Source organism: Cyprinus carpio, chromosome A16 (assembly GCF_018340385.1).
Source record: "Cyprinus carpio isolate SPL01 chromosome A16, ASM1834038v1, whole genome shotgun sequence".
Classification (NCBI taxonomy): domain Eukaryota; kingdom Metazoa; phylum Chordata; class Actinopteri; order Cypriniformes; family Cyprinidae; genus Cyprinus; species Cyprinus carpio.
In genome coordinates this window covers 14803187-14824051 of record NC_056587.1, presented here as the reverse complement: position 1 = coordinate 14824051, position 20865 = coordinate 14803187, and the positions used below count along the sequence as shown (strand labels likewise).

The 20865-nt window shown below is 37.5% G+C and overlaps 1 protein-coding gene and 1 long non-coding RNA gene across 2 annotated transcripts; both read right to left on the bottom strand.

The window, feature by feature from the left end:
* Positions 1-6280: 6280 nt before the first annotated feature.
* Positions 6281-8639, bottom strand: LOC109104999 (cbp/p300-interacting transactivator 3-like). Its single transcript, XM_019118328.2, has 2 exons — positions 8438-8639; positions 6281-7712 (listed from the first exon to the last, which is right to left on the bottom strand). The coding sequence occupies exon 2, from the start codon at positions 7701-7703 to the stop codon at positions 6951-6953; it is 753 nt and encodes a 250-aa protein (XP_018973873.2). The 5' UTR covers positions 7704-7712; positions 8438-8639; the 3' UTR covers positions 6281-6950.
* Positions 8640-14099: 5460 nt separating this feature from the next.
* On the bottom strand, positions 14100-20187 carry LOC122148018. The gene is made up of 4 exons (XR_006162008.1): positions 19963-20187; positions 19328-19350; positions 14985-19099; positions 14100-14900 (listed from the first exon to the last, which is right to left on the bottom strand). It is a non-coding gene; the product is annotated as an uncharacterized LOC122148018 (long non-coding RNA).
* Positions 20188-20865: the final 678 nt, after the last annotated feature.

Here is a 20865-nt window from a genome sequence, read left to right as displayed (position 1 = left end):
TTGATTAAATATGCTGAAGTGTTCTGTACCCTTCCAAAAAAAAACCCAGTGGTTTTACTCAGGCTGCGCTATCTAGATGTCATCAAGATTTTGCTTAAAATGAAGATATTATGAAGAAATAGAGTTCGACTGTAAGCAAGCACACCCCTCACATTGTTGAAATAGTTTCGTTTTACTTTCAAAACTGATTTCATATAACATTAATATCTTCCATGTTCACGGCGCACCATTTAGTACACGTTGATACTAACATGTTGCTAAACTAAGAGTATCCTAATATACAACTCAAAATACATTGGGTAAAATAACCCATTTTTATTAGAATGAACTATTTGTTTTCAGTGCTGAATAAATAATAACTCCTTATCCACCATCTTGGATTTGCACTACCTTATAGGATTAAGATTTCTTGGGAATCAGCAATATTGGCTTTCCCGTTTAGGATTCTGTCAAATGCACCTCACAATGTTTTGGAACAGGTCAATGTTTATAGGTGAAAAGGGTGTTATTTCTATGCCATTAGCGCCCTGTAACAGAATCACAAATGAAGGTCTGTTTTCAAACAGGTTTTCTGAGCCCTTCCCATTTTGTCATTGGTCAGATTAAAAAGATTGCCCCGCCCCAAGCTCACACCATTGGTTGAGCTATTGTTGCTATGTTGGGCTGGCCGAAAATAATCAACTACTGTTGTTTTGATAGTGCCACAGTTTTTACATCCTTCAGGGGAAAAACCTACAAATGGCATGCAGTCATTTATAAGAAAGGACCAGATTCAGGGTGTGTTTACATGGCAACGATGTACTAAAAACAGAAAAGTGTTTTGCATTTTTTAAAAAGCATTATGCATGCATTAGGCATGCCAGTCCAGTTGGCAATGTCACTTTGTAAAGAAACTCAAATTTGCTATTTTGTAATTTACACAGAGACAATAATTGTCAATTTCAAAAACATGCATTTTGAGGCCCTCAAAAAGCTGTTGTGTAAATGAACAGTTTTCTGCTTTTAGTTGAAAACTGTTGTGTAAACGCCACCTCATTTGAGAAGTCAATAATACATCACCGAAAAGTCATTTTACTAGACATTTTGATTTTAAAACAAAAAACAAAAAACATGATGAATCAACCAAAAAAAAACAAAAAACTTTGGAAATAGTGTTTATCATACACTTCCAGTGTAAGGGCATTGTTATTGTAAACGTGATTTTTACAAACCAACTGAGAATTAAAAAAATTTTCAGTGGTAGCTTAATTTGTATTGAATCCGGAAAATTCCTTAAACACCTCATATCTGTTCCATCTGAGGACCATCAAGATATATCAAGAAACAGAACCCCAACTATGATTTTCAGTCTTTGTGATCACAGCGAGTATATTTAGAATTCAAGAGCATCCAGCAAACCCAGTGGCATCCAGTCTCTTAGCCAAACATGCTACAAATATAAAAAATGTGTCTGTCAGGCTCCTAGAATATTCTGAATGCTTAGAGCGGCAACACACTTGTGTGCCAGAGGGTGCAGGGTTGGTTTCCACCATCTGTGATACTGGTTTTGACCACTTCCAGCCCTCACTCAGTGTTTTTACAGCTTTATAGTTCACCTAGTACTGTTTCACATCTCAGAAACAATGTTTCTCGCTGATGTTTGGGAAATGTTGCACAGTCGTACGTCACTTGCCAGTGTGATAGTAATCTCTAGCAGGCGATATCAAAACCCACATGGCTTTCTCAGTCTGCTCTGTCTTAACCTGCCAAAAGATTCTGCCACGGCTCTCTGGATACATTCGGAGCACATACTTGGATGACCTCACCTGGATAGCTCATGTTCAGTGGCCTCCATCTACCCATAGGTTGCTTATGCTAGAGACTGGTGTTCTCAGAGCTGAGGGATATCGGTAGTTGAGTGCTTGGCAATGAGATTAACACACAAGAGCTTGAAACCACCCCCACAGACACACACACATACATGCACAACACTGAACAACCAACAAACAGTGCCACTCCTACCTCAGCTTGTTGAAGCTGGCCTGGCTGAGAGGTGAGCTGCACACAAGAAAATGAATAATTTACACAGTGCCCTTAACTTCAAAAGCCAATAAATAGTGGAAGGGGAGGGGAATGATGGGAGCAGAGTGAAGAGAACCTCCAGCGATTTTAGCTGTCAAACACACGTGATGCCACGGCCTGTTTAAACTTGTGGCATAATCATTTGCACCTATATAATGAAGATATTGATATGTGTGAAGACCTGTGATGGATCAGAACATGAATATTCATGGTAGTTCTCTACACTGTAGCTAGCTACTAAGTCTAGCTGATGCTCATCCAGCAGTCCAAATTAGGGTTGTTGGCTGGCTGGCAGCCAGGCGAATAAAAGAGCAGGAAGTGCGGTCCATCACTATCAATATCTTGCGTACATTCACGCATTAATGGTCAGTGAGAGGGCAAAACCAACTGAAGTCCGAAAAACATGTTTTTATTCGAAAGACGGTCGGTTGGTGGAAGGGAAAACAAGTTGATGTACGCTCCACCCATCGCTGTCTTCCTGTATTTTTCTCTCTGATGTGATGATCTGAAGCTGATATAAGCTTATTAGATCACATGCTTTGTTATCTAATGAATCTTTGGCTTAAAAATAAAGCATCTAAAAGGTGTTTGCAGCCTGGTGCCATAAGAAAACCATTTAAAGTTCGGTGGTTCTTCAGTAAACCTGCTTCAAAGAACCCAGAGAGCTTCACTTTTTCTTGTATACATATGATAACTTGCACCAATATGCTGAATTATTTATGAATTTAGCCTTGAAAACTTTTTTTAGTTCCAAAAAATCATACAGCCAAATTAAGAACTCAAAGCAATAGTTCACGTCATTCCAAACCTGATTGACTTTCTTTCTTGTGTGGGATGCAAAGAAAATATTTTGAGAAATGTCTCTGGATTTATTTTTTTTAGTCAGTACAATGGAAGACAATAGTCACCAAATCTGTTTGGTTATCAACATTCTTTCAAAATTTCCACAAAAGAAAGAAAGTCATGCAGGTTTAGAATGACTTAAATGATGACCCGAATTTTCCTTTTTTTGGTGAAGTATCCCTATAAGGTGCTGCAAAGAACCATCAAAACTTTTCTTTACTAAGAGTCTATGGGATTTAGCTTTGTCTAGAACAACAAAAACAAAAACATTGTGCTGAAGTTTAACTTGAGGATAAAAACGTGCATGAATCCCATCCAGCGGTTTTCAACTTGTGCATACATGCCATGCAAAAAAAAAAAAAAAAAGAAGATCTACAATTAACAAGCTCATTGGTGAGCATAATGTATTTACATATTTCTGACAAACTGCTGGCGTTCCTCCAGGCTTCATACGCAGATAGGAACACGGACCACAACCTCTGTAACTTGATTCACAATATCGTTAAATTAATAGTTCAGAAACATTTACAAAGTCGGGAATTACCGCTTCGAATCCTTCTGATGAATCAGCTGAATGAACTCACCAAATCAACATTCAACTATCCTACTGACTGCTCACTCACTGAACTAGATCCATGTGACCTCATTACTTAAATTACTGTTTAATATAGCTATACGCTGCTCTTGCTTTCTGTGCTGTCAGATATCGATTGGCAAACATTTTAATACATCTCAGAGTATTTAATTAATTGTTCTTTGAAAAACTTGTCATATATATATCATCTCCTTCTAGACAAACACTTGAATTAGTAAAGATCTCAGCCACAAACTGTTTTCAGTAAAGCTGTGTAAGAAAGAGAAATTGCTGACTATGTGATATGATGATATGATGGGGTGGTCTGAAGGATCCTTCATTGGCTACTCGGTAAAACCCTGCACAGAATTCCCCAGACTACTCTTCTCAATTTCAGTATGTGGCTATTTTTTATTATTTACCCAAGACATTTCTTGTTTTTAACCTTGTCATTTGCTCATTCTAGTGAATCTAAAGCTGTCCAGAGAGCTCACTCAGTAAGAAAAGTAGGTGTGTGTTGGTGTGTGTGTTTAGAGATTATTGTGGGTGGCCTCAGAGAGAGACAGCAAAAAACTGTCAACAGTAAACGTCTCCATGGCACACCCTGCTTAGCGTATGTCTAGTCTGGTTCTTCAGAAGTGGATTTACACCAACAGTTTGACAAAGTGAATATGTATGAAGGCGTAGTACTAAAAGGCTTTAGTACTCCAAGTATATTCATAGAAAATATTTCTAAGAAGTTAATTATGATAAATTGTTGTTTTACTGCATTCTTTTCTGTAGAAAACAACTAGCTAAGAGCAGAAAGTGATAATCAGTCACACCCAATTCCTATTTAACAGCCTGATCATTGGTGGTATCTTAGGCCTGCCCAAGGACGCCCAGAGATGGGCGAGATGTCTTTCACACAATAGTGGCATGTTCCAAGAAATTAGCCACACACACCTTCCCTCTCCCTGTTGTGCACACACACCTATTTATCTGTTTAAAAATGGCAAAGTTCACAAAGACAGCTGAATTCCCCAGAGAAGAGGTGAGATTACTGATACATCTTTGAACTGAAAACCCCCACTGTTCAATTCAAAAGCGTGTAGTCGAAATTCTTTTGAGCTGTTTCTAACTATAAATGTTGGATTAAATGTCACATGTTACTCTTTCAACTTGTTTACAGTGTACTCATGTACAATCCTAGCATCAAAACATGCAGGTCTTTCTGTGAAACAGGTGCATTTTCTAAAGATTTCGAAAAGCTTTTAAACATCCTGTCATATATAATGTTTTTAAGTGTTAATAAAATAAATTAAAATAATAAGAATATATTTATACTACCAAATGTTTGGAAGTATAAAGGAATGTTCAGCAGCCATTAAATGTCACATGATCCTTCAGAAATCATTCTAATGTGAGTTATTGCTGAATAAAAGTATTAATTAAAAAAAGATTTTGACTGGGAGAATAAGTATATTAATTAAACTAAACACAACGATTAAAAAATTATCACGTTTACACAGGACACTAAAGGTACCTTTTAGATTCAATGACCCATCTCATTAAAAAATACATATTTTATTGCTCAAAATATATAGAATCTTCAAACAAAAATGATTCTTCTGTTTCAACTTGGACAGATCTAGAGGACTCAAGAACAAGCCAGAGACTAACAGACAGTATAATTTTTGAACATAAACAGGGTGGAGCCAACACTGAAACACTCTGATGGTGTCTGTTAGTTCATTCCTGGTATTCACCATCCACAGGCATTCATTTTTTATTATTAAGGCTTGATCTGATACCAGACCAATATGAGGAATCCAATGCAAGTGCTTCTACCAAGTAACCTCAACTGACTTTCTTCAAGCCCTTCCTCCGCTGAGGAGGAACAGGAAGCGACAGTGGAGCGTTAACGGCTTGTCACTGCAATCTTCACCCTTCCCCCCATCCGAACCCCCTCACCACATCATGTCCGTAAATGGACAACACTTTGCCCTCCATTCCCAGAACAAAAAACACAGGCCCAGGGTTCACATAAAGCCTTGTAATGTCAAGATAAGCACAAATGAACCTGGACACTTTCCACTACCTCCCCCATTCACACCTTTTGTGGATTTTTACTTTATAACCAGGCTTTTATATAAAAACTAATGAGCACATTCAAATGGAAAAAAGTAGCTATTGGAGCACAATTGAACCACTTTGCACGAAGCATGAAACTAGTTCATTGTTTTAAACCAAGAAAGATTAGGCAGTGGAAGTAAAATGAGTAAAAGTCATTGTTTCTAGTAGCACATTTCAGTTTAACATCAGGTAAAGTGATAGTTAACCCTCTCAAAATTAAATGAAAGTCATTTTAATCACCTTTACACTGTTCCAAACCTTTATGACTTTCTTCTACGGAACACAAAAGAGTATATTTTAAAGAACATTTTTTTCCATTCATTAAGGTCCATAAACCTACTGGACCTAAATGATTTTCATTGTGTAGAGAAGGGAAAAAACAACCTAACACAGAGACATTTCAAGTATATTTTCGGTTCCAGAGAAGAAAAATGCATATAAAAGGTTTGGAACAATAGAAGAGCGAATTTTAATTTCTGGATGAACCATCCCTTTTATGATAATGGTAGACTGAACTATAGTGAAGAAACTGCTTTAACCATGGGAGATCACAATTAGAAAAAGACCTGAACCATTTCAAGAAATAAACTTGCATAATTCTAACTTTTCTGCTTGCTTTTGACAGATATACATCTTTAGAATTTACACACCCCTTTTCAATTCCACAAATGAGATGAGAGACTGATGAAAAATTAGGCCAGAGTTAAACCTTGGCCATCTTTATTACGAGTCACACATAGGTTTGAGCCCTCCTAGACTGTTGGGGATTGGGGCTGGGGGGGCAAATAAATAAAAGCAACTTGATTTAAGGCAATTCTAAAAGCTTAGACCAGTTGTATTAAGACAGGCATTAACCACTATTGTAAGCAAGCAGCGGTTTGGGTTTGCTGAAACTTTACCATTTAACAAAACATCAGACTTACAGTTTGGGTCGGCTGAACAATGTTCTTGGTCTAAATGATCAAAAACAACAAATCAGCAATACCATTCTGGGAGTTTCCCATAAACCACAGGTTCCTAATGTCATTGCTTTTTCGTTCTATGTTAATACATCTGATAAGCAATAAATAAATAAAATTTTAAATGCAAAACTGCATTGAAGACAAATAAGGTTTGAGTGTCTATACATTGCACCAATTCACAGTTCTGAAGTGTTGTTACATTCATCCATAGAACACCGCTTGGCGTTCCAGACAGAAACAGAACTGTAGTCCTGACAGGAGCTTGACCACCCGTTTCTGTGGGGAAAGAGGCATCTGATCACCCCTTGTCTTTGTTGATGGTGATCACAAAAAAATAGATTGAAAGAGCAACTTTTGCTGCCCATCCCACCTTCAAGCATCCATATGTTCCAGTCTCAGCAGCTAACAGTGCTCGGCTGCTGTTTGCTCACAAAGTCTGAGATAAAGTCAAACTCATTCTGTCCCAGAAAGAGTTCAGGGAGTTCCTGCACCCTGTCCAATCCTAGCTCCATGACCAGCGCAGTCAAAACCTCTTCGTCGATCAAATCGGCGTCCATGCCATTGAGACTGAGAGCCGGGCCGGCCATATGCTGCATGTTGCTCAGCTGGGCCTGACCCATGCGGAACTGTGCCCCGTTCCCCATGTGGTTGCCGTTCATGTGTCCCAGCGGGTGTCCATTGTACTGCGTGTTGAGTTTCTGAAGGTGCATGCTGGCCATGAGCTGTTGGGAAGTGAGACCCCCGCTCATGTACTGTTGTTGTTGTTGTTGTTGTTGCGGCTGCTGCGGTGGAGGCTGTTGCTGCTGTGCTTGGTGCATGTGGTGGTGCTGTTGGTGCTGTTGAACGTGATGTTGTTGCGGCTGGCCTTGGTTGTTGAACATCATGTTAGATGACTGCATTTGGTGGTGACCCATCTGTCCATTCATAGGCCCCACCATGTTGGACCTCTGGCGCATGGCGGCCTCCATGTTTCCCTGAGGCCCTGCTCCATAATGCATCATCTGTCCATTGGGCATTGCTCTCAGGCCAGGCTGGGGCACATGCTGCTGGGGGCCCGCCTGCAGGCCTCCATTCATGCCCATGCGGTAGCCATGCAGACCCCCGTTTCCCTGTCCGTGGTTCATGGGCATCATCATGTGCTCTGCCATAGAATCTCCCTTCAATGAAACAGATGATATTAGATTTAGAATATTGACAAGTTGTTTTACTCTCAGCCAAACTTATACATGTAAATACATGCAGATTAATTGGCCACAAATTCTATAAGTGCCATTCAGCAAAAATTAAACTAATTTCCACTCTCATTGGACAGATGAGTGAGATGTGTTTTTTTTAGCACCTTCCAGCCCACCTGACTACCCACTCAACATAATACAACCTCTTAAGTCCTAATGATGCACATCCAAACAACACTTTTGAAATTGAGTAGAGTATTATTCTCAATTCTGAACCTTTCAAACAGCCTTGCTTAATTTCCATCTAAATAAATGCAAAGTATTTTTTAAACACTGGATCTAAACAATAAGGAGAACTGAAAATACTTAATTAAAACCTTAAATTTGTACAAGAAAAACAAATTTTTTTTATATTATAACCGTGTACTTTAAACAATTTGTTTTTTGAAAAATGCACAACATCAGTCCAAAGAAACTCACCGTGCAGTCAAGCAAACAATGGATCTGCCACCCTAAACCCTAAAACACTGGCGCTGTCTCTAAACCTAGTGAGCTGCCTTCCTAGACAGCATTTTGATCATCAAAGGCGCGTGCAAAGGCGTAAAATGCCGCACGCGCTTATGACGCCTAAAATGCTGTCTAGATAGCCAGCACACTGTGTTTTAAAACACAGTCCGTGAGTTTCTCAAGCGTTTTGAATCTCTTACCCCGTGTCCTGTGCTCAGTGACTCCGTCGCGGCAGGACAAATGAGCTTTATCTGTTCAAATGCCTCTGAAGGATTACACTTTATATTCCACAAGGTGAAGTTTCATACTCCAGCGGTCCGACGCACAATAGAGCGCTGCTCACTATCTTCAAACGAGTCTCTGTGTGTTTTTTCTGGGTCAACTCCACTAGCTTATATACATGAGAAAAGCGGAGAGGTGGAGCTATCGTTCACTCGCTATCCTTTGTTGCCATTGGCCCTGCTGCTTAATATCAGTGTGCATGGAAACCCCTAGCGGTGTCTGTCAAACACTGGCCAATTTCTCTCTACAGTTTTGGGTTGTTTTTCTGTTTCTGATTTAAAGTGAACAATACCTTCTGATCTGTTTGATGTTAAGGAGAGATAGATAGATAGATAGATAGATAGATAGATAGATAGATAGATAGATAGATAGATAGATAGATAGATAGATAGATAGATAGATAGATAGATAGATAGATAGATAGATAGATAGATAGATAGGCCTAGATGGACAGACGGATGGACGGACGGACTGATAGATAGATAGATAGATAGATAGATAGATAGATAGATAGATAGATAGATAGATAGATAGATAGATAGATAGATAGATAGATAGATAGATAGATAGATAGATAGATAGATAGATAGATAGAGTAAAAATGAAGTTGTAAATAAAAGAAAGATTATTGGAGTATCTTTTACAAGTAACCTACAATTTCAGTGTTTCTACTTCAGTTTTTAATGTTTAATTCAATGTGTCACTTCTTGTTTCTTTGTAGTTATTGTGAAACTTACTAGAAATTTCTGAGTGAAAACTGTTTCTTTCCACCAATTCTTTTTTCTCAAGTATTGATAGATAAGCATCTAACCCTAGATAACAAACATATCCACTCTGGTTGAAGACAAAACATTTTTAGATTAATAATCCTAATGTTTATCAGTCTAGTTAACTATATGTCCTTATGTGCTGTTCTCCAGAGCTGTTTTTGTGTTGGACGGTGTGAGTGCTTATACATTAGTGTGAGAGCGTGTGATCTGGCGGCTCTGTGGCAGTCCATGTGACCCAGCGCTCGCTGTGCTGTGCCGTGTCTTTGCTGGGTGAGAGAGAGGAAAGGGGAAAGGAATGCTGGTGCTATTCTGGGCCTCTGGCTGGAGTGGCGATGGTGAAAACCTGGGCTGCATGTGGAAGTTACAGAGTACAAGGCAAATAGTTGGGCAGCTTCCTATCAGTTTGATTCTCATGATCTTAATGAAGATGGTGTACCATACCAAACTGGACCCAGATCACTTGCTCTAAAGAAAACACTGGACTTTGTCTGTTTGAAAGAGCAGGAAATCAACATTCCCTGTTTTCTCACAATAGCTCTATGTTTACTCAGAGGTCAACTCTGGTCAGAGGAGAACCTCACACCTCTAAACTGCATTACCTCTTGACAAATTAACAGCTCAATTCCGCCGTCTTTGTTTTGTGTTATTACCAAGACCTTGGGTGCAATTTGTATGGTAATCTGTTCGCACCTTCAATAGCTTGCTGCATTTCGAAAGTGTTAAAGAAAAAAATTGTGGTGTTGGGAAATATGTGACATGTCACATCACAATAATAGGTCAAAGATAAGTTATAAAGATAAGTAAACTGACAGTCCACACTAGACCAACTAAAAAGTTCAGCTTATAAAAAACTGAGCAAAACAGATCATCTTCAGCAAGACTAGTTAGTTCTTCATCGTTCCTCGTTCTTTCAATTACTTATTTTGTCATGAAATTTCATTAAGTTTTTATGTATTAGTTGTAACATGTCCATACACTTTCTTTTCTTTCTTTCTTTCTTTCTTTCTTTCTTTCTTTCTTTCTTTCTTTCTTTCTTTCTTTCTTTCTTTTCTGTTTTTTTTTTTTTTTTTGTATTTTAATAAAGCCTAAAAATTTTAGGTTAACATTTTAAAGAACAAATAAAAGAAAATGGATATTTTATGTGCTTGGCACCATGTCTTTTAAGATTTTTTTTTTTTTTTTTGGTACCATTTTCACATTTGCATTCCCTTCACTAGTTCATTTAAATAGTTCAGCAGTGCGACAAATGAATTTTAAAAGACAAATAATACAAATAATTTATTAATTAATAGTTATGAAGGTCATGAAATTGCATGCATCATAATTGTCACACCACATGACACATAGCTTTTCGGAACTCTTTAATGTAAATTATCCACCAATTATAATGTTCACTATAGAGGGAAATGAAAACATCTTAATTTTTATTTGGTAATATTATATAAAACGTATTCTGAGTTGGACCCCAGTCAGACTAGTGGCCACTTTGCTAATGGGGATCCAAATAAAGAATAGAATACAAAGACTTTCACCAAGCCGTTTTTACGTTTTTATGTTTTTATGTAAAATAATCATTTTTCTAGAGTCAGTTGTTGTGATTCCCTAATAATAAAGCAGCTGTGGTTAAATCAATATTTCAGTGAGGATAATCACACCACATATTCACAATTTCCTGTGCATTAGACCTCATTCGCTCCTTGAGGCAGATGCACGGTCCATTGAGAACTCAGCTGTGGGAGCTGCTTATTTACACCTTACAAAGGTGTGCATGTAGACATGGAGGATTAATGTCTATTGACACAAACAATTTAAACATGAGATTAAGCCTAAACAACTAGACATGCCCGTGGATATCAGCGCCACAGCCCCGAACACTTGCCCTACAATGGTTTTCGTGTCCAACTTAGACACCTAGTTTGCCGGGCTTGTTTGTACAGTGTGTGTCTGGTTGGCCGCGGGCTCGTCCTCCCCCACAGCTGATTAGCAAAGAGGTAAGAAGCTGGAGGAGGGGCCAGCCAACTGCCACCAAGAGCTGCATCTTGAGAGGACTCAAGAGAGGCTAAATACAGTTGATAACATGATTGTATGTGTAAAACTGACAGCATTTTCAGGCTAGTTTCACTCCCATTTACACGTTCACCAAAGAATTACTGTTTGATGTGGAGATGCTGCTGTAGGCTTCTTAATGGAATTTTTTATGTCTTAATTCACATTCTTGGTCTTAACTGAGTCATTAGTGCACACTATACCAAGTGCATAGCAAAGTTTGTCATCGTAACTTTTTATCAATTATTAAGAACTTGCTCTTCATATGAAATAGTTTTGCCTTTGTGTGGAAATCACTGAGGCCTTTCGGCCAACTGGGAAAAGAATATTGGTAGCTAAATAGTGTTGTATCTTGTTCTGCCTCCACTGATATGCGACACTCACTTTTCAACATCCAACAATAAAAAATTTGTATAATGTATATATATATTTTTTTTAATAAACTAATACTTTTATTCAAGGATGCATTGAACTGATCAAATGTGACAGTAAAGATGTTCATATTGTTACAAATGCTGCTCTTTTAAACTTTAAATTCATCAAAGAATCCTGAAAAAGTGCATCATGCTTTTTAGAAAAACACAACAGTCATTCAACATTGATAATAAAAAGAATTGTTTCTTGAACAGCAAATCAGCAAATTAAAATGATTTCTGAAGGTTCGTGTAACATTGAAGTAATGGCTGCTAAAAATTCAGCTTTGTCATAATAGGAATAAATAACTTTTTGAAATATATTAAATATGTACCAATACTCTTAATTGCAATAAAATTTCACAATATTTCACTGTATTTCACTGTTTTTAATCAGCTTTCAGTGAGCATTCTTTCAAAAACATTTTTCCAACCCCAACCTTTTGAACAGTAGTGTACATCACATCGTGGAAGTAAAAAGAGCAGCAAACAGCTATTTTTTTTTTATCAATTTCCTAGAAAATCATAGCTGTTACAGCATGCTACAATGTTTTTGTCACTCAGACACTCTGCTTTGCTACGAGGAGATCAATCTCTGTCCCAGCCACCCCAACCCCCTCCACCCCAGTTACACAAACACTTCACTATCTACCTTGTTTATTTAGCTCCAAAGTGACCCCTCGCTCTCTTTCTGTCAAGACTTGAGCAGCTGGATATTTCTGCAAAGCTGTTGTTTTAATCCTTGTTTTTTTTTTTTTTTTTTATAGGTTTCTTAGTAAGGGCTAGGAACTCATTTTCATCAACATTCTGGCATGAATTGTCTACAAATTAGAAGTAATTTTTGTCACAAGGGTCACATCAGGTCAGGCTTTGGATGCTGGCTGCCTTACAAGTGTACTCCCTAAGTGCATGACACAATTATGAATTGCAACAGTTCACATATAATCATATCTGAACTGTTGCAATTTATAATTGTGTAATTTGTGTCATAGTTGTGTAATTTGTTGTTGACTTCTATGGAATGTTAAAAACAGTGTAAATCAGTCCAAATGTTCTATATGTGATGACCTGGTTTTTTTTTGGGGGGGGGTCTTGCACAAGACACATCATACAACATGACGGCTGTAATATAACAAAACCAGCACTTTATCTTGTGACTGGTCCCGTTACTAGCAACGCCACAATTATAGAGCATAGTTCAGATTTCCCCAGACTGCATGACAGCAGGAGAGGGACATTCTACTTTTTCACCAAAACAGAAACACACCTGCTGGGCTTCAGAGAATCTTCTCTCCACCCCCACTAATCCAACCCTTCCCCCAAGACTCTGCATATACATAATGCTTTGTCTTATTCTGCAGATCAACTTCTCCCGAAGCACCAAGACTTAACACACACTTAACAAAATAAAGAGCGTTACCACCCACTCAATACATGGACCATTGAAGGTGTTCATCTCAGTACTCTAGAACCAACATAGGCGTTACCTTATAAAGCTTAACGGTTGGCCCGTAATCACCAAGCTGCCTGTTGGAGCATTCACAGATAATTAAGGAAAAGATGTTCTCAGAAGATCAAGATGGCACCAACATCTGCTATTTTGTTGACTGCTTAAACAGTGATGTTGTTAGCAGTGATGTTAGCTTACTTGACATTTGGCTACATACAGACTTTGGTGCATTCGTGAACTATAGTTCTGGTGGTTTCAGCACCTGCAGACCCAGTTTTGTTCACGCAAAACAATCGGTTTCAGTTGTGATCTGTGCACCATTTTTGCATGATCTTGCCCTCTCACGAAGCAGCTGACTTGTGCAGCTGTGGGATCTGTAAGAATCCACGTCCTGTGTAGAGCTTGTGTTGTTGTTCTAAAAGTGTGTGACTCAGTGTTTATTACTCTCACTGTATGTACAGTGGAGAAGGTTTTGACAGAAGGCATTGTGGGTGCCCACAGCCTTGAATGTAAAAAACAGATTTTCCCTGAAACTAAACAACGTTTTTTTTTTCTTTGTGGTGCCTAATCTAATGTTTGCTGTATTATCAAATATTAAATAGACAATTACATTAAAGAGAATATGAATTAATTACAAAAAAAAAGAAAGAAAAAGAAAATATGGAAAAAAAAAGTTTCTGGTGCAAAATATTCTTCAAATATATGTGTACGAGATAAATATGTTTTGGTCTTTAGATATCTGGTGCAAATTTAAAAGTTAATAAAAAATATATATATATATATATATATTATATTTATCTATATATATATATATATATATATATATAAATATATATATATATATGTTTAAAAATGTTTTGAATATTACTTGAATAGCAATTCAAAATATTGTCAAGGAGGTCAAGACCCCAAAGGTGTCACAGGACAGAATCTGTGAGGATACAGATGTTTAATGCATTGAAAACCAGCTTCTTTTCATGTTAGGCTAATTTTATGCTAGACAACCATTCTCAAAATTGAAATTAAAATAAAATAATAATTTTGGCCTATAATCCTTTAAAAAGTCACAAGACAGCAGAGTGCACCATATTCATAAAAAGTGTTTAACAGCGAACAAGTATCAATTCTTAATGTTCTCCAGAGACCATATAAGCAGATGTTGATATATGTAATTGAGTTTTTTTATTCTAGAATCATCTGAGCGCACCATAACTGCACTGTAACCCAAATTTTTCCCTGATTACTGTCACACTGAAATTACCCAATTCTATGTTAGCTGAAAAACCACCTTGTAAACTGTATAGTGCGTAACTATAGTGCAGTGCTCTCAGTTTTATTTTCCTGTTATCATCGAACAGTGAAACTAAAGTTTGATTCTATCTGTGCTCCTCCCCATATTTTGTGTTGTGGTGGTGAAGTGGCTGTGGGGGTGGGGGTTTGTTATTGTTCAGACTTCTCATACGAGAAATGTCTATAAATACATGCAGAGCTTCCTCTTGGTGAACAGAACGCCCCATCACTGGGAAGTGGAGGCTGCTGGACATGGTGAGTCAGGGCCATGGGAGAGGACAGTGGGTGGATACACGGCCAATGAGGCAGAGTCTTTGGCTTTTGCACGATAGGGTCTTATTTCAGGGAGCGAGAGCTGCATTCGACTTCTCTAAACCCCTTTTTGGACAGCCACATCCTGTTGAATGCAGTCCTGCAAATGAAATTAGAATCAACAGCCCTGCAGATAAAAACACTAAAATATTATATTAATTAGCAAGAATTGTATTGGAATTACCCTATACTGCACATGGTCTAGTCTATATGTAAACATCAAAGAACTCTTAAATGGTATTGAGGTTCCCTTTCCACTGTTAGTAAATCACTGTTTACTCCACTGTTGTCCATACTGAAAGTCTTGATTATTAATGGGTTATGGAGACAGGGCTATCCATCAGCTCTCGTTCTGTGGATACAGGGCAGAAGTCAGAACAGGAGATCAATGACACGCCACTGTGTTGTCACATTTGTTTTTATTAGGCTACAAAATATCCAAAAGCTCTGCAACAAGCCATGAATGCTCTCCAATTAAAGTACCTGCATATTAAACATCCTGTATTAGTATTGTAATACAATTTATTGTATGCAATAACATAAATATTGCATAAAAAAAATTAAATGATATAAGAATATTAAATAAGTATTAAAAAAGGATTTGAAGTGTCATATTACCAATTCCAAACTGAAACTAGGATGGCAATGTGTGATATAAGAGAACCACAATTACAAGAAATAGAAAGTAAATGAGTGACTTTTTGCCTTAGGAGGAAATAGGCAGAGATTCCTTGCCGTGGAAATTCCCAAAGCATTCAGCAACGCTACAATCTCCCTGTGAATGTCATGTTTATTCAAAAGATGACACAAGAAATTGTCTTATCAGTGAATCCGGAATGTGATCTTTAAATGTTTGTAAATCACCAGTCATTTGTGTCATTCGGGGATTATTAGACACATTTTCCACAGGAATTTCATTACTGGGGGTTTGAGCTGTAAAAGAGGGTATTTGCATATGGAATGTATTGGAGCACAATGGTGACATTTTACTTCAGCCATTGTTTGTTGACATTTGAAAACAGCCATATCTACCCACTGTGTTATCGCTAGTGAGAAAACATTAAAACCACCATACAAGGAAACCTAATACCATAAAAATCGACTTTATTTGACACTTAAATTATTAATTATTAACAATTAAATAGATGTTATTTCTCTGTGCCCGTGATTTCAATCTCATTATTAATTAACATATTTTAGATATGACACAAGATACTTTAATGCGTTTTCACTTTCGCTTTTCACAATAGTAAATCATTTTAATTCACAACCTTTCCTCCAATCTCCAGACTGAAGGCACTTGGCATACAGCCATGACACAAGATGGCTGGCAGCCCAAAAAACTGAGAGAGTGAGAGGGACCTGTATGGATAACAGATAAGTATCTTGCATGATAATCCTCTGGAGATGAGACGAGGTGGGAGAGAGCAAGAGAGGAGCTGAGCGTGCAGCGACGCTAAGAATGCTGCATGAATCTTTTATTATCCCCTAGCCCAGTTAATGAGGTGGTGCTTCTTTAATAATTAGCGGGGAGACTGAGGCGTATTTCCATAGCAGAGCCTAAGGATGCAGAGGGCATCGGGGACGATATGAAGAATGTGGGACGCATTAGAGAAGAGCTGGAAACCACATGCTGAGCTGCAAGAGAAAGATACACATGTGTTTTCAGATGTGTGTGTGCAGAAGTTTGCTTGTGTGTGTACTTGGAAAACTGGAGGATCTGAGGGGGTGTTTATGTTTGGTCTAGCTATCCGATTAGGATAGGACCCAGTATAAATGTAAACCCAGATGCCTCAGGAGGTGGTTTGAGAGACAACCAGATACATTTACATTTGTGTCATCTGGTCAGGCCACATATGTAAACTTTACTCCTCCCAAATGGAAATATGTCAACATAAGGATGTTTAAGAGCCTCACAATCCACACTACAGTGAGTAATCATGAATGAGACATACAAAACTAAAACATTAATAAAACTAAAACATTAATTGAAGCTAATAGAGCGTTCAACAGAAAAGTTCATAACCGGCATTAGCAGCATCCAGGAAGTGAGCCCCATTATAATTGCATATAGTTCTGGAAAAGTAGAATGAATGTATGTCAAATCACATTTATGTAAGTATAAATACAACACTCATAACTAACTGGACAGCAAGCTGATCAATCAAGACACACAATTACCAAAGAGGCCTTTTGAAGCATTCACAATATTCTTTTTGAGGCTGAAACATATTTTTGTGGAAAGAATAAAATATAATAAAATAAAATATCAAAACTTTTAGGGTCAAATGGCTCAAAAGTGTGTGAGATCCCATGTATAAATAAAATACCCATAAGCAATTGGACAGCAATCCGATCGATCAAGACACACAAAATGACCAAACAGGCCACAAGTGTTCAGAAGGTGCATTAGTGCTCTTTTCAAAGCTGAAACTACATATTTATTATAAATTAGTATTAAGTAATTAAGTAGTAAGTAATTAAATTAAATTAAAATCAAATGAAATTTAAATAAAATAAATAATTTGTAAATAATATTTTAAATAAAATGTAATTAAAACTAAAATGTTTAATAATATTTAAAATTTAATTAAAATTAAATGTAAAACAATAACATAAAAATAACATGTACAATAAAATAAAAATATTATACATTTTAGACTTAAATGGCACCTGGCACCTTATTACTTGCACTAATTCATGCACAAGTTGTAAAATATGTAAGATCTCTGTACTGTTTTACTAAAACACACAACATACAAAAGAACAAGCCAACAGCCACATTCTTGACACCCAACCCCATTACCCTCCCCCACTAATATACACCCCTCCCCCACCAGAGCACACCGGCCTGAGTTCACACACTCTCAGGGGCAGCCGTGAGGCTTGCCCTCGATGTGAGCGTGTGTGTGCACAAGGTGGAAAGGGGGGATGTTTTCTCTTTAGACAGCTAATTGACTCACAGATGTCAGGATGAGCCGACAGTGGGGTTTCAGTGCAACACACACACAGCCAAAATGGTCTGCAAACAAATCTGTTATGGCCACATCAAGTTCTTCTGGTATAAATAAATCCAAAGCACAAAGAGAGTTTGCAGAGCAAGCGCACACGACCGCGAGCCAATCTGTCCTCATACACGCACGTGCATGCAGACCAAAACACACAAACAGACACACAACACCTTGTGAGACACATTCACTGCTGCCAACAAACCAAGCCCTGCTGTAACTCAACCCGAGATGGTGTTTTGAACAGAAGAGCACACCACTACTGTGCTCTATTATGAAGAGACTTGTGCATAATCTATAGTGAAGGGTTCCCCAATGTAAAAGTCACATTCATTTTCCCCAGAGGAAAAAAGAAAAACATAGTAATAACATATAAAACTTTCAAGACTACCAGACTACCCAGAGGTTTTAAATCATTGGCTAAATCAATAAAAATCAATATGTGTGTGTGTGTGTGTGTATATATATATATATTCTCTTCAGTTTCACAGCGTGTTTGTAATCAAAAATGTTATAAATTTCCAAGTTGGTTGGTTTGGTTCAAGGCATATATTTTTTCATATTAAATCTTTTTTTTTTTTTTTTTTTTTTTTTTTTTTGAATGTCTCTGCAGAAAATGAATGGGAAAAATGGAAACCAAGGCCACTGGAATCGTGGGTGGCCATTGTTGTATTTAAATGAGAACAGACACCTTGCTACACAATATAACCTGTTTTATGTCAAAGAAAGAACCCAAACTTACATAGGCCTATTTTAAGAGGATTATTTGAATTTGAATTAGATTTTTTTTTCCTGATGATTTACATGATTATGGTGTCTTGATAAATATGTCATAGCAGTTGTTATCAGAAGTAATCAAAGACCTTGAGCCTCATGAATAACAAGTGCACACACTCATGCACTCCTACACACTCTTACACATGTTTTAAGAAATCCCTGTGTTGTTTTGCAATGCCACACATAGCAAATCCCCTCGCCAGACAAAATATCACACTGACTCGACCAGAGAAAAACACACTAGGAGAAAAACTTCAAACCCTTCACCTTTACTCAGTGTGACTGTGTGTGTGATTGCAAAAATGTGCAAGAGCCAAAGCTCACGCTGGATGTAGAGTCAACCCTGTCCACTGTCTGCATGTGCAAAGTTTGTATCCTGTTATTCCACTTGCCCACATTGCTGTTGTCATCGTTTGCTAGGAAACTGTGGGGTAGATCACCGGTGCCACCAACAGGGTTTCACTTCCTGTATACTGTAGAGTGACAGGAGGCTGAAGAATGTAACAGAACACCACTGAAAAAAAATAAAATAAATTGTAATCAGTACTTTAGTCTTCTTCTGTATGAATGTTATTACATAACAAGATATCAAACAAAGTAGCATGTATGACATACTTTCCATGCAAAAATGGATTTCAAAATAAATAAATGAAATTTTGTTTAAAATTGAGACAAAAAGCACCTGGACACCATCTGGTTGTCAAGTGTTCGTGGAACATGTCCATTAATAGGATGAACTTACCTGTGGTTACTTTTCTAGGACACCTGTGTGGGAAATTACATAATTAATCCACTAAACATGACCTTGGGACCAGCTGTTTAAAAGTAAAAAAAAAGTTTGATTTAGTTTTGAGAAAAAGGTCTAGCATCATTTATTTTTTGCTGATTCTGCTTTGTTTTTGATATTTTAAGTCCAATGCAATGACATGTAGATATTTGGCATTTTGTCTGAATGCTTTTTGGAGCCAAATATTCTCTTAAAACAAGTGGAACTTCGAAAAGTATTAAATTAAGTTCATTTAATTCATTTAGTACAGTTCAATATTTAATAAGTATATATTTTGTCAACATCTCAATTGGATTTTTCACTGAGCTTGCCATAATAGAGTTAGTTTGTCATTATAGATATTAAAATTGCAATAAAATGGAAGTAGCAACAACCCGGTCTCCCTTCACTGGTTCTTGATTCAAAGAAAATGAATTTGACTAGTAATTATGTTAAAAGGAAAACATCTTTGCACTTTTACTGAGACACCTTTAATGGTTTTTACTTACTAGACACTGTCTTTATGTTTATGAACCTAAAGTAAAAGACAAAGACAGCATATGGACAGTGGAATATAACAATGGAAACTGCTAGCAATAAAGACAGCCTACCTCAGGTCTATCAAAGTGGATAATGTTTCATTAGCATTCAGCCCCATGTGCACAATGATGACATTATCATCAAAATGAGCTGGAGCTTTGTTGACATGCTGGTACTGCTGGGGTTTCCTGGAGCTTTTGGGAACAGGATGTAGCTGGTATAGCTCACTTAACCTCTGGTCTGTCTGTAAAATTGACACAGCTAAACGAAGACTTTGGTTTGGTTTTTTGGTTTTGTTGTTGCATGTGTAAGCCCTGTGTTGTTCTGACAGTTATTATTTCCTGCAGTGTTTCACAATTACTCATTCCAGCACAGGGAAGAAATGCAGAATGTTTAATTTCTGAACATCGTGTCACAGGGGTGAGCTGAAACGTTGAGGTTTCGATTTTCATAGACACACACACACACACACACACACACACACACACACACACTGACACACAAACACACACTGACACACACACACACACACACACAGACACACACACACACACAACAGGATTTGGAAACAAACAGCAGGCGGTTACTTCCTCTCGTACATAGAGACAGAGAGAAACTTCCTTAAAGGGTTGTTCTTGTCTGATACAGAATTAATGAATTTTGAACTATCTTACTTGAGTGACACTACATTCCACATGTGCTTCTTACACTGAACAAAATTATAAACGCAACACTTTTGTTTTTGCCTCTTTTTTCACGAGCTGAACTCAATAATCTAAGACTTTTTCTATGTACACAAAAGGCCTATTTCTCTCAAATATTGTTCACAAATCTGTCTAAATCTGTGTTAGTGAGCACTTCTCCTTTGCCGAGATAATCCATCTTGCTCACAGGTGTGCCATATCAAGATGCTGATTAGACAGCATGATTATTGTACAGGTGTGCCTTAGGCTGGGCACAATAAAAGGCCACTC

Bases quoted from the DNA above. Each gene is read 5' to 3' on its own strand.
- LOC109104999 (XM_019118328.2), bottom strand. From the start codon at position 7,703: ATGGCAGAGCACATGATGATGCCCATGAACCACGGACAGGGAAACGGG.